This window comes from Thermobia domestica, chromosome 7, assembly GCF_964235325.1.
Source record: "Thermobia domestica chromosome 7, izTheDome1.hap1.1, whole genome shotgun sequence".
NCBI classification, from domain to species: domain Eukaryota; kingdom Metazoa; phylum Arthropoda; class Insecta; order Zygentoma; family Lepismatidae; genus Thermobia; species Thermobia domestica.
In genome coordinates this window covers 202,904,318-202,919,857 of record NC_137460.1, presented here as the reverse complement: position 1 = coordinate 202,919,857, position 15,540 = coordinate 202,904,318, and the positions used below count along the sequence as shown (strand labels likewise).

General features: G+C 34.8%; 1 protein-coding gene across 1 annotated transcript in view; it reads right to left on the bottom strand.

The window, feature by feature from the left end:
* The window catches only part of okr (DNA repair and recombination protein RAD54-like okr), an 87,303-nt gene that overhangs the window by 4,717 nt on the left and 67,046 nt on the right, over positions 1-15,540 (bottom strand). Inside the window, exons 11-12 of the mRNA XM_081765795.1 lie at positions 14,603-14,809; positions 4,605-4,768 (exon numbers count right to left, since the gene is read on the bottom strand). Coding sequence (XP_081621921.1) covers positions 4,605-4,768; positions 14,603-14,809 — 371 coding nt within the window. The remainder of the gene's footprint in view (positions 1-4,604; positions 4,769-14,602; positions 14,810-15,540) is intronic.

Here is a 15,540-nt window from a genome sequence, read left to right as displayed (position 1 = left end):
CTTGATAAATATCGGTTTGTGGTAATATTCGGGAGAAATTCTATCGAGTACAATAAAGAGTATAAATACAGTTTCATTGTTAAGTGTCATTATGTTTTTGTTTAGGTTTCCGATAGTGGTGGAGATATTTCTTGTACTGATTTAGCAAAGAGTTACAAAATTATAACTTACAAATTTCTTTAACAAACATTCGGTTCATGACTGAACCCAAAAAAAGTTATGAATGATGAGCGAATCCCGAATTAAATATTAGCTTTAACAATATCTGACAGCCACTGTCATTTCACTACCGGTAATCTACAGTTTCATCAAGAAACTCGGAATAAGTACGAGTGTCTATATATATATATATATATATATATATATATATATATATATATATATATATATATAAGTAATGAGACGTGATTAAGTGTTTACTCTTCTTTCATATTTGAAGAAGCAAAGACGGTGGGAAGAGGCGCGAATTACAATAATTGCAGTGAGTCCATAATTCAGAATTTCTTACGGTTACAGACATAAAATTTGGTATTTGATCTAGAAGGGAAGAAAAATAGGGTCTCCATATTATAAGATGGCCATATCTGGGAATACGTTAACGTTAAACATGAAATTTGGGCTTTCTGTTTATAGTAATTTAATACGTGTTTCAGTGTTCTTCGATATTTGTCGTAGGAGAGAAGAAAAGATATGGAAATAAAGAGGGCTAGGGGGTTGCAATAATACGATGTCCTCATCTTGGAATTTTCTAAGCTTGTCCTGAAATTTGGTGTTTGGACCCTTCATTTAAAATAATATTTATGCGTTTCATAGTTTTTTGATATTTGTCCTAGAAAAGAGTTGAAAAGGAAAAGGTGTGGGTTTGTAATTATTATAAGATATTAATGTATCGGAGTTCTTTAAGATTAAAGACATGAAATTTAATCTTTAGATTTTTCATTTAAAATAATTACACGCGTATTTCAGCGTTTTTAGATGTTGACCTAGAGTGGAAAATAAAGAGGTGGGAGTACTTTCCTAAGATATCCGTACGGGACGTTCGAATTCTATGTGAGATTTCAAGTTCAGGCGAATTCTATGTGAAAGGCAAAAGGAAGAATGCAATATTGTTCACAGCAACATGTGGGGTGCTGGGTGCAATAAAGGGGTGCGGGTAACTCCCTAATATATATATATATATATATATATATATATATACACGAGATGTACAGGTACATGAAGCATGTGGGGATTCAGATTTAACGTATCGCACCGTTGCCAGATAGGCTAATACATTTGACAATGGTCGAGTATCAGCCGCGAAAGAAGATGGTGGTGGACATCTCATGGCAACAGATTCACACAATCTGGATGCACTTCACACATTACTGAAGAATGATTGCTACAATCCTCTGTATACAAAATGCTAACAATAAAGAACCTCGGCGTGCGTAAGATATCCGTAAAATGAGTACCGCATTTCCTGACGAGGTTCAGAAATGACAGACGGAAATGTGCATATATTCTTAAATTGGAAGATAACGCATTCCTTTCTCGCATTATTGCGATTGACAATACAAACATGAAGAAAATTAAAGCGACATTCACTCAAGTGTTCTGCAAGGAGTTACAGTGAACGCAGACTACTACGTTATTTATTTTCGTCTTACTTTGCGCTCTACTCTTAGGGCAAAAATATCACATCTACAATCAGGACCCTTCATTCTCCACGACAACGCAAGACGTCATAAAATACAAATGATGAAGAACTTACTGTAAGAGTGAGGTTGCAAGGATTGGAACACCCAGCTTACTCGTCTGATATGAGTTCCTGCAACTGAGATTAATTTCTCAAAATGAAAGATCGGTTGAGATGGAAGCGCTTTAGAGACGTCCGAGTATATTTCGGGCATAGAGCGATCCCTGCCACGAAAGGAAGATGTCATTGGATCCAATGCTTTCTAGGTGTGAAAATGTGTTCAAACAACACCAAAAGATTTCTTTGAAGGACTGTAAATGATTCCATATGAGTATCCCACTTTGTCAGACATATAGTCACTTATTAAATCTTGTAGGTCGTTTTATTAAATAAGTATAAAAATATTTACTCTTCCATCGTATCTTAAGTTAATATATGATGACCACATTACATTCATAATTAAAATGTATGACTAACTTGAAAAGGAACTGAGAATATACATACATGTTTTTATTTCAATCAACGTTTTTCTTAAAAGATCTACACTAGTTGAAATAGTTTAATACTTATGATTTGAAGGAAGTTTTCTAATATGGGTGTCTCATTCAAACCTTTTACATTGAGTTGCTCCTTACGATTGAGGACAGCTTACGGATTATAATTAGAACGAGAAGAAAGAATATCTAAAAGATTTTAAGTCCAGCTATATAACTTAGCTTTACAACCTCAATTGCTCATGGCAATTTTATTTCCGCTCAAACAAATATAAAACTTGTAAGAAATATTCACTATGAATATTTTTTGTGACAACGCGATTCCAGCACTAAAAATACCTGTACTTTGGATGACATATTTGGCTTGTGTACAAATAGTGGAATGGTGGCTAAAGTTGTTCCTGTCTATAGTTTTATGGGATTTTTACATGAAAGAGTTTATCTTTTATATATTGTTCGTATTGCTAAACTTATGTAGTAGCCTGCGTATCCAGGAACCGTGTGGCTAACGCAACAATCTTGGATCTCCAGCAGTTACCAGTCAATTTATCGTTGTGATAGCTCCGAACGTCCGAAACAATAATGTGATAGCACACCATTCTGCTGAAAGATGAAGTCATCACATATCTTCTTGGAGCTGAGCTAATAATCAGGTATATTAGCATGTCCAGTTACGAAGTACCTATCACAGTGGCTTCAAAGGAAAAGGAAGGCTTTTATTGTGTGTGTGTGTGTGTGTGGATGGGTGGAGGAATCACATTCCGGTGGCAAAATTATTGTTTCTTCACTAAATATCATGTCTGTGAAACCATCCTCTTCTATGAAGAATTGCAGATTCGCAAAAAATCTAGGTGAGGCGGGTTTAAGATTATAAGCAAGTTCAGAGCACTTCTTCTGGGTTAACTCAAGCTTTACTACAGGTTACCTTATGACCCCACTGCCACCTATCCGAGGAGAATGAATGATAACCCTGATTTACGGGAAAACCAGTTAATCATTGGTTGGAATGGTTTGCGGTGAGTTGCCACAACAAATATTGTTGCTAAACCCTTTCGAAGATGGGTAATGGAATACGCCCACCTCCCACTTATACTTATTGGTGGACGGAACTCTCTTAACGAGTAGGAATCTACCGCCATACCTAGTGCGGACATTAGAGGGTTTAAGACTAGCTATCTTTCCCCCAGTAGTGTCAAGATCGCAGAAAAAGAAGCTCGCAAGACTACGTCTGACCTCTTCAGAGATTGCAGCAAGTGTAAAAAAATAAATAAATCTATATATTACACAATCAACTGAAATCGGGAACATTTAGACTATAACTCTGTAATTTCATCAAACTGTTCGAGCACAATCTTGAGATACTATTATTAGATGTGCATAACAGAAAATGATCCAAACTTTGGAAGTAGTTAAGATGGTGAACAATGTTCTTTATTCTTTTCTTTTTATATGTCAGTTTATTCTCCATCTCCTTAGTGCAAAGATTCGAAATATCAGATCAATTTCTTTCTTTCTTTAACTTTAATGACTAATAATAAACTGTACTTATGAGATTATTGACAAGAAGCCTTCAATGCATCAGGCAAAATGCTTCTATACCATTTTAAAATGACCGGGAGATGATACAGCTCCTGAAAATGCTTTTGAAAAATTTACGTGAAACAAATAGAAATGAGCTCTCTCGTGGCTAAGTGGTTAGTGTACGCGCCTTTGGCGTGGGAGACCCGGGTTCGATTCCCGGCGGGAGCTCATGTGGTTCGGATTCCACGTTAATCAGTAGGCCCACGTCTCATATAGCCTCGCTGCTGAAAGGGACGCTCAACTAAAATCAACTCAACTCAACTCAACAAATAGAAATCTGCTTCGTACCTAATTTTCAAAATTTACAAATCATGACAAAATATACTTAATGACCTTCAGAAAAGCTATGTAAAAAAAAAAAAAAAAAAAAAAGTTGAATCAAACAGTATATTAACTACAGAAATGTTGGAGAAAGGACTTTTCATATTGGCACAATTTGGTTTACAGTCTATTCCATTTAATTGGTTGACTGAGCATTACATCTTATGTAACACCAACGGCATGAAGGACGCTACTTACCAGTAAAGTAGGATCCGAACCACAGTTCGAGTTTACCAGATGTTATACTCCCAGCCCAGCAAGTTCTGACTTGTGAAAAAGCATGCTGAAAGCGAGTGTACGAGCCAAAAGGCTATGAGAGAATTCTGAAGAAACTACTTCTTTCGGTAAGCAAGTTCAATGGCATAATTACACACACAAAAGCATCCAAAGAAAATATACATTAACATAAACTAAATTGTGCAAATTCTTTTTAAAATAAAGTTGAGAAAACAAAATGAATTCAGCAATAGTTACTTTATCACAAACAACATACTTTGCTAATAGGAAATGACAAGTTGATAAATGCTTACTTGTCATGTGTGTCACTGATTGTAGACTCCTCTAACTTAAAGAGGTCTCTGAGATCAGCCAAAGTGAAATGTCTTGCAACATCTTCCTCGTTATCTACTACGCATGAACTCAGAGCTTTCTTATGCGCCTGCCTTTGGAATATCTTCTCTTCTATAGTCCCTGTCTAGAAGGAGATAGCAAAATATGAGTAGAACACGCGTACATTGCATCAAACAGGCTGGTACAGGTCAACCTCAACAACTTCACTGAAAAACCCAAATTCGTCTTCAAAATACTAACATATACTTAGTTAATAAATGTGGTAGATAAGTTTACACCTATTCCAATGTGATTAAACTACCATACCTTAAATCTAGGTCGTAAGTAAAGTACTAAACCAAATCTTGTAAATAAAAACCATCACTAAGTTTTAACGAGACTTCTCATACATAAATCCAGAAAGCATAAAACAAAATTAAAATAATTATAGAACATACAACTGGATATCTTGTTCGGTCCCTGTTACCAATTTAGTTTCAGCATAGTGCTTGTATAAATTTACTTAATTTCATTATTAAAATGACTCTACATGCAGAGTATATTAGGATAATGCGGACTTATTTAATATATATAGTTTTAGTTTAACGTCCCACGTTTAATTTCGAAGCTAAGGGAGATGATGTGATAATGAACGATGAAGAATTAATAAGAGATGGGATCGAACACAAACCCTACGCACTAAAGGTGAATCAGAAAATACATGTTGATACATGCATTACAGTATGAAATAAAGTAAATTAAAAGAAAAGCCAGACACTGAAATAGTTAGTTAAAATTTATTCTCCAATGTAATTAAGTTTTTACTATTGTTTCTCATGTGAGAGATCTGGACTTCGGCACTGTAGGTAATTACCTCACATATTTTTTCTCTGGAAGTAAACGGTGAACACTGAATAGGTGTCATACAAGGATCACACGCTTAAATTAAAGCAATATGATAGCAAATAAAAATAATGAAATGGGATGAAAAATATGTTAAGATATCCGTAGGGATGTAGTAAAGAGCAGACAGTACAACAATGGTTTAATAAATTCATGAACAGCGTTCAATCATTCCAGGACCAATTACGTACGGCATGTCAACAAATTATTTACAACGATGTATTCAAGGCAGCTATCGAGGTCGATGTGACCAAACATGTAAGGCATTGGGTAAAGCAATCAATTGCAGTGCAGAAATCTTTGCCAGCAATTTCACCAGCTTGGGAAACGGTATTAAATAGAACGATGGGTCACACGAATTGAGTTCATCTCTGAAACTGACGCGAAAAAATGTCTGTTGAATCATCACGGGAAGGTTTCAATTCTGGATAAAGTACTAATTAAAATTTTAAAAAAAAGTTCTTTACGATATTTCATGGCCCAGTTGCCAATGGTTGACACCACCGCCGCATCAACAGAATACTATGATCGATATTTCATGGACTGCTTGTGGTAGTTTGCATCGCGAACTGCTGCCACTTAGCTCGTTCAACGCAATTATGTATTCGCTGCAATTGGAGTGCGTGCGTAAAATACTGGAAACTACTTGTGAATCACAAAGGTGTTATTCTGCTTCAGCACACCGGGAATCCACATACTGCTAACATTACCTGCGACACCATTATCCGAATTGGTTGGGAAACTGTAATGTATCTCCCATATTTCCCGGACATTGCACTGTCGGAATATCACTTATCAACTTCGTTAGATTACCATCAGTGGAAGGAAAGGAAAGGAAAGGGAAGAGCGAACAGTTCGGAATCCTCGTCGAGTGATCAAAAGTACTAGATAACTTCTTTGGATTACGTTACGGTAAGTTCGACTACTGTTGAAATCATACTCTGCAGTAGCACTGGGAACAGCTTATTACTACTGAAGGGAAGTTTGTCTAAAGTTTCCATGCATGTCTTATTTCATATTATTGACTTTTTGTTTGTAGGGTTAGGTTTGGAATCAGTGAACGTATTCTGCGAAAATCATGTACTTTTTTCCTCCGGGGATGTATCTTTGCAGCATATGTTTACAAGAAATTAAAATGAAACCTTCAAGGCTAAAGCAGATGGAGCATTTGTGAAAGTGAATAATTATGCAAAAATTGGTGAAATGAGAATGCTGAAAGAAACAACCTGAAAAAACTTAAGGACACGATGTTATCCATCACAAACTTACATGGCCTAGGATCAAGAGCTCCATTGTATCATAGGCAATCACTTTATCACTGAGCCACTGTGTCCTCAGCATACGTTTACAGGTTTATATTAGTAACGAAGAAGAAAATGCCTAAACATAACATATCGTAAGCAACATATAAGTTTCCAAACATGTTCACAGACAAAACAGTATCTTTGTACGGATTTTCGTCTGTACCAGTGACAGTTTTACACTCGCGAAAAATTAAATCAGCCGTGCAAGCTACATCAGAAGCGGGAAAATATTCCCAACCCTGTTCACGTGAGTTAGCTTCTTCGAGAGACCTGCTGCTTTCACGTGAAGTCTGTAAGCAGGCGACTCTCAAACAAATCCAATGTCTGCTGAAAAACAATGTTCTTTTTGATACTAAGCTTAGTGCTTTCAGACAGAGATGAAAAGAAAGAAAGAAAAAAACAATATTTGAATTTGTTACTTAGAAAGAAAAACAATTCATTCATAGTTTATTTGCAAGTGCCAGATTCCTTATTATAATTAATTTAGATATCGAAATACTCATGATCTACTCATCAGTAAATTGAGGTGTGAACCGTGAAAAGTGATTTTGGAAATACAAGACTGTTATTGGTCTAATACTATAAAAGGAAATTGAATTTTTAACAACACAGGATTATGTTATGAAGGCTAAGGGAAACGGCTGATGAGTAAAGAAAATGAATGGTGAAATAAATTGTGGAAGGAAATAACGAACTCTTAGAAACCAACGAACACAATGATGTCCAACACACACTTACATGTCATAGCCTGGAATCGAACCTATGACCTTAAAACCAGAGGCGAGCGCATTATCACTGAGCCACCATATCCCAATTATGGCAGAGAAAAGCGCTCCCGATTACGACGTCGATTGGTTGGTTGGTAGTTGATTTGGAGTTGAGTCTCCCATTCAACGCCGAGGCTATTTAAGACATACGCCAAATATTAACGTGCGATTTGATCCACATAAGTTCCTACCGGGTCTCGTGTGTCTGAGATGAATGCGCTAACTATACAGTTACGACGGCTTTCCCCCCGATCACGGCATAAACTTTGTGATTTTTGGTAGTGTTGCTCACGAAATGAGATTTCGGATTCTCTCGTCTCTTAAAGTATCATAAAAATTCAATTTCGTTTCCAAAAAGGATTACCTATTTCTATTGGACGCGGTTGTTTTGTCTCGTTTCATCGGCAACACTAATTTCTGCACACACTAACACATACAAGGGTAAATAGCATCTGTATGAGTTTTCAATATTATGGTGTTGTGTTTACTCGTCATCCATTTCAATTAAAAGATCACAGTTGTAGCATCTCATACTATTGTAATTGTGTATAGGTTAAATATCTTAGTCACCTATTGCGTAGTTGCCGCTCGTGAAACTTTCACCAATACTGCTTCAAGCGTTTAAGTCAACTGGTTCCACTATTCTTTTTGTTTGTCAAGGGGAAAGTTCGGACCACAAATTCTTTATAAGAAAGATTAGGTGAAGGAAGAATCATGCTTAGTCTCGAAGGAGGTAGTAGAAAAAACCTTACTTAACAGGGCTAAGAAAGATTTCGTAGTGCTGCCCACACATTAAATGGGACATTTTAATTTGCAACATTTAAAATGAAGAATGTTCCAGAGGTCTTCATCTTCTATTAAATAATCAAGAATGAGACATCATATAAAAGAATACAACAAATCTGTTGATTCGAATCGTTGCGAAACAAAATATTTCATCCACTGTGTTTTCTTGGAAGAACTTGGCCGAAAAAGGGGTAACAACATTTTTCAGGCCAGCTATTCTCAGTGAAGTATTTCTTGGAGTTTCCTCATTCACACCAGGCAAATGCCAGGATGGTATCTAACACACAGGTCCAAGCCGTTCCCTTGCTTCCCCTTCTCGGGAATATATGTTGGCCAAGAGATGTCATCACTAGACTTCGGATCGATATGCACTAAAAAACGGCAAAATATGCATGCAAATATGCGCTAAAAATCACGAAAATATGCACTGAAAATATGCAAATATGCACTAAAAAGGGAAAATATGCACCAATCAAAAGCTAAAGTTAAATGAGGATTTTTATTATCTTTAGAGAAATAAACTTGTATTACTTGAACTACATATACTTGGTGTACAACTATGATGCACATGCTACAATAGACAACTATATAGTTTTCGGTATTTTGTGGCAAAAGCTTGCATTTGTCAGTAAAAACATTACTGTACATGAGGGCCGTAAGGGGGGGGGCGAACGGGGCGACGGCCCCGGGCGCCGAAGTAAGGGAGGCGAAAAAATCGGGGAAAAAAGGAAAAAAGAGAAAATTGCTTGGAATATATGTATGGGGGCACCGTCGTATACTCTCGCCCCGGGCGCTGATTTTCTACGGTACGGCCCTGCTGTACATCGAAAATATTCCTTCCGTGTCACGGGTCGTTCAGGGACATTATTTCAAAAAAGCAATGCTAATTGCCGATAATTCTTCAATTCGTGCGTCGTTGTTCCCAGGAACACTTTATTTACATTAGAGAATAATTTTATGCCAGGTTTTTTCGCGTCTATTGACTGTGCTTTTCGAAAAAATGTTTGTCCGATTGGTCTTGGCGGAGCCTGTTTCGTTATTGAATCAAACAGCTCAAATGCACTACAATGTCCTAATCATCGGCCTTCTCACCGTTATGATCTTTGAAATTGAACTGAAATGAGTATTGATAAACAAGTTTGCTTTTAATGTTTAATGTTTTCAGTATCCACGGCTCCTTAAATACATTTGATTTCTTCGGGTTCAAACAGCTCAGTATGTGAAATTGAAATACATCCACCCCATATTATATATATATATATATATATATATATATATATATATATATATACAAATAAAAAAACAGAATGCGCCAAATATTGTGAATAAAGAATAGATATACTCAGAGAAGTAAATAAACATTTCTGGCATAAGCATATAGTAAAACCTGACTAGCGAAATTGAACAGGACTCGTAAAAATTTCCCTTAAAGGTTTTAAACTTAACGGAGATAGATCTATGCAAGAAAATAAATAATGGACATAGGGAGATAAAATAAAATGTTATACATACCCTATTAAATTACAGAATTAGTTATGCTACAAATTCATATACATAAAACTTAGTGAACAAAAAAAAAATAAATAAATAAAAAAGCCTACATACATTTTCCAAGGCCAAGACAAAAAGTATATGCTATGTCCTTTTCAGCGCTCGTCCCTCTACTTTTGGGTCCCTTTGACTATTGTGTATATTATGCTCCTTCTTCCATGTCTCTAGACCAGCTAGAGAAATAGTTATAGGTTTGGAAATTACTATATACTATTACTATTACTGGAAATTACTATTACTATATAAATTGCACTCCGTTCAAAAAGTTGCACGGTATCTAGGGCCTTATATAGCGCTAAACTATAAGTTAAATGTGTAGGGTAACAAGTAAACGAAGACCTTTACAGACAACGTAGTTCATATACCTAACCTCTCACAGAATGTCTAAAATTTTTCTAAACGCTGCATTCCGGAACTTGAAAATTTCCGTTAGAAAGTATATTTTAACACCCGTTGTTCGCAACACAGGTTCCGACTAATCAAGAAAATTTAACACTTTTTTTACCTTTAAATTCATGGGAGATGGGACCGTGAAATATTTCCGTTTATTAAATGGCCTTTTTACTGTAAAAGGGGCCTTTAAAAGCCTGCATTTAAATCCTTATGTTCTTGTTTAAAAGAAAATGAATCCACTTCAAATTACTTTTTGTATCAAATTATGTGTTAATCCCAGAATATTTTCTTCTAGCGTAACATTGTCCGTTTAAAACAGTAAGAATTTACAATGTATAATATTGATACTTTAAATGGAATAAACTGATTTGAGCGAGACATGGAGCATCAATGGGAAGAAGGTAAAGTTATTGAAAACATAACAGAAGACTTAGTAGGAAATTTACGTTTCGAGAGACTGAGGTGCATACCAAAGCAATACAAGCTTATATTTAAATAATCTCATAAACTCCTTAAAGAAAATTCGGTAACTTATCTCAAAAAGTAACTGCTGCGACAAGTTTTAGATTTTGTAAAGCAAATATTTTAATTAATTGTAGAGCATATTTTCAAAAAGGTTGTTCATTGCTTCCTGGAAAACTTTTTAAAATGGTTTATTTGCTGTCGAACAAAATGGAAATGTCCTCTCTTGAAAACAAGCATATTTAGTTTGGAAATAATACTTGTTTAGCACACACTTTGCAAAATATATTTTCTCCTTGAATTGTTAACGTCTCTCGACTTCAATCCATTGTTTCAGAAGGTCCATTAATCGTACTGCTACATCTTCAAATTTCAATTTTAACTAGCTCTCAGAATGCTGTCCATTTTTGTACATTCAAGAAAAATTTTGTACCATTTAAATAAACGACGGAAGGCCATTTCAAAATTTGGGCCACTTCGATCACCTGTCGTACATCTCCAAATTCGAATTTTAAATAACCCAGAATTTTGTCCGGTTTTTGAACATTGGTCAACCACGATTTTTTTTTTAGAATTATTGAAATAAACGAGAGAGAGCCATTTGAAATTTTGGCCACATTGGTCACCTGTAGTGTGACATCTTCAAATTCGAATTTTAACAAGCTTAGAACTTTGTCCAATTTTTTACATTCTTGAACCAGCAACAAAGATATATACCATCCAAATGAACGAGGGAGGTTCATTTAAAAATTTGGCCACTTCTATCACCTGTAGTGATACATCTTCAAACTCGAATTTTAATTAGCTCAGAAATTTGTTGAATATTTGAACATTTTTTACCACCAGGAAAAATTTCGCACCATTCAAATAAACCAGGGACGGACATTTGAAAATTTGGCCACTTTGTTCACCTGTGGTGAGACATTTCAAATTTGAATTTTAACTAGCTTGATGGTACAAAACTCCAAAATAAACAGTGAAAATTCTAAGTTAGTTAAAATTAGAATTTAAATATGTTACATTACTGGTGAACGAAGTGGCCAAAATTTTGAAATGATCCTCCTTTGTTAATTTAAGCGTTCAAAAGTTTTTTTGGTGGTACAAACATGTACAAAAATTGACAGAATCCTGAGCTAATTAAAATTCGAATTTGAAAATGTCACACTACAGGTGATCGAAATAGCAAATTTTGAAATGACCTTCCTCGTTTCTTTGGATGGTACAAAATGTTTTGTTTGTGGTACAAGGATTGGACAAAATTCTAAGCTTGTTAAAATGGAAATTTGAGCATCACACTGATCGATGTGGCCAAAATTTCAAATGATCGTCCCTCGTTTATTTCAATTTTACATAATTTTTCTTGGTGGTAAAAAAAATGTACTAAAATCTGACAAAATTATGAGCTATTTAAAATTCTGATTGTGAACATGTCGCACTACAGGTAAATTGGCCAAATCTTGAAGTAGGCCTCCCTCGTTCATTTGAATGGCACAAAAATTTGTCTTGGGTGAACAAAAATAGACGAAAATTGGACAAAATTGTGGAGCTAGTTAAATTTCAAATTTAATGATCTCTCACTACAGGTGATCGAAGTGGCCTAATTTTGAAATGGTTCTCCCTCTTTTACTTGAATTTTACAAAAAATATTGGGTACATAAAAAGGAACAAAATTCTGACGTAGTTAGATTTCAAATTTGAAGATGTCGCACTACAGGTGATCAAAGTGGTCCAATTTTTGAAATGTTCTCCCTTTGTTAATTTGAATCGTACAAAATTTGTTCTAGGTTAGACAGAAATGGACAAAAATTGGACAAAATTCTGAGCAAGTTAAAATTCAGTTTGAAAATGTTGCACTACAACTAAATGGACCCTGTTTCAGGAGACATTTTCTAGAAGATTTTTTTTTCGGTAATTTTGTCCTGCCACAGGACCACACAATTTCAAATCCACACATACACAACGGTAGCAACTTTAACTTCCGAGATGGGTGACGTGGAAATTTTGTTGTAGGTGATTTGACACCGTTATTTATAAATATCTTCTATTTAATTAAAAAAAAATGTCAATCAACATCATTGCCGGGAGGATGAATCACTCACCCCTTTCTTATTCTCATTTTACATGACCTTGGAAGATATTCGAAACCGACAACAACAATGAATCATTTCAATGTCTTGAGTCTACTTATATTAGAAACTTGGAATTCCATTTATGACGAAAGTTATTGTACATTAAAAATTATCAATTTGGTAGTTTTTTTAAAAATATGCATTTATATGCAATAACGACATAAACATGCACTAACCTCCGAAATATGCAAATATATGCACTATAAAACTCTACTATTTTATCCCAAAACAGATGAAACGAATTTCTGTTTAAAGAGCATATCAATATCACGTCAGGAATAAAACATGCAAATATGCAAAAATCCGAAGTCTAGTCATCACTCATACGTGACGGCCTTAAGACCATAGCTGCCGGCAATGACTAGAAATATGTATAAATAAATAAATAAATAAATAATCCACTGTATGGCCATCCTTAGCGTTTGGCTGAATCCTTAACTGCTGTACCATCTTGCTGGTTGAAGTTGAAATTTGTTTGTAATGTTGCCACGTTAGTAAAGCAAACATGCAAAGTAGAATGGTTACGGTATGCACCTTCGGCGCAAAAGATCCGGATTCGATTCTCAGTGGGACCTTATGATTCGAATTTCATGTTAAGCTGTAGTCTAATGTTAAGCTAAAATTATAGTACGATTTTTATGTTTATTGAAGATTGTTTTGTTCCTGACTAATATTAGTTTGAAGATATAAAGTGTTCACGAGAAAAAAAAATCCTAAGCACTTGGAATCGCCTAGACTGAAATATTTTATTTTGTTTAATAAGTGTAATTATATGTTTCTTTCTTTTTTATGGAAATTAGAAAAGACATTTTGAACGATTTTGAAACACTCAACGCCAAGAAGTAGATAAACAAACTATTTTTATTTTGTTCTATCCCTGAAATAAGCATATAATTTTCTTTCTTCTTTTCTTCATAATGGCCTTCAAGACTCTTATCTAGTCGATCGCCAGTAGTTCGCCTGAAGGGAAAACGTTGCACAGCAGAGAGGATTCAACACGTGCCAATACACCTTTTGAACAGGGTTGGACGTGTATTTTTTTCTTTCATGGTTTCATGTAAAATATATATATATATATATATATATATATATATTCTTTACCTTCTGCACAACCCAATATCCGTAAGTAGTCATAAAAAACGGGAAAATTTTCCAAGGAAATTTTTCAAATAACCCTATATTCCTTTTTCTTCAATCGACACTATTGCGGAGTACTGTACACCGCTCGAAAGTCCATTCCATTGCCTTTCGTAGGAGATATGAGTTAAACCGTTACAACAATTACAATATTTTCTATAAGTATTTCGGGAATGTTGTACAATTTCAAATGAAAAATCAATTAAGTGCCTCTCACACGGAAATTATTAGACAGAAAATATATGTATAGCATCCCCTATGTCCTCCCGTGACTGACATTTCTTTGAAATCATTCTGTTTATATTTAAGGGGGAGAGACGATATATATCATCTCGACAATGGTTTCAGAGAGAAAAAAAGTAAAAAATTGACGCAAAAGCATAAACTTACACACAAAGAACAAAAAGAATATTCAGGATCAGCATATACTATCATCATAGTCACTAGCTGCTTTTCAATTAGTTATGTATGAAACACAAATAGTGTTATTAGTCTTTCAGAATTCTTTTGTTTGAAACAAACATTGAATTACTTGTAAAGAACTTACACAAAGTAAACGATAAATATAACACTGCTTTTTCTGTCCGTCTCTCCACACTCTTGCCATCGCCTGATCATCATTGGCAGGATTCCAATCGGGATCAAACATCACAAGACGGTTAGCACCAATGAGGTTTAATCCGCAGCCCCCTGCTTTGCTGCTCAGCATAAAGATAAAGTCAGGACTACAAGGATCATTAAATCTTTCCACCACCTGCAGAAAAGGAAAATGTGATTATTATTATTTAATATTTAAAAAATCGATATTAGAAATGAAACATAATATCTCACAGTTATGCTCTTTAAATGAATGTGAATAATTACGAAATTAATTTTTTATGCTCTCCCATCGGGAGTCGAACCTGGAAAGACGTGCCAAATTCCACGCGCTGGTCACTAGATCAGAGGGGAGACCTAAATCGATATTACAAATTACTTTCGAAATTTAAGTTGAATAATAGTTTGTAAATTAATCGAGAAACATTAATTTAGAGGACGCTATTTTTTCCTAATGTAGGTGTCTTTCTTCTCTCTCTCGTCTCTTGTTTGTACCACTAATGAATTGAACTTCTCAGATTTCTTTGAACTTAGCACAAAATGGCATTATCCAGTAACTACGCAACTACTAAGAAAATTAGTACTTCGAAGTAAAATAACAGATTGTTTAATGCTGAATTAATAAAGACGTTACCTAATGATGAACTCCACTTACACACCTGTATTTAATAATTTATTCATATACGTTACAATACCTGCTTTTCATCATCATCGAGACATGATTATTAAGGAATATTTATATTGATTTGTGGACTCATACGTCATAGTGGTAAATTTTCAGTCCTTAGACCTTAGGAAAAAGAACATTATTTTAAAATGTTACTTTTTAAAATTATTCTAGTACTAGAAAATAAATGGGAACATAGTATATTTATATAAATCTTCGAA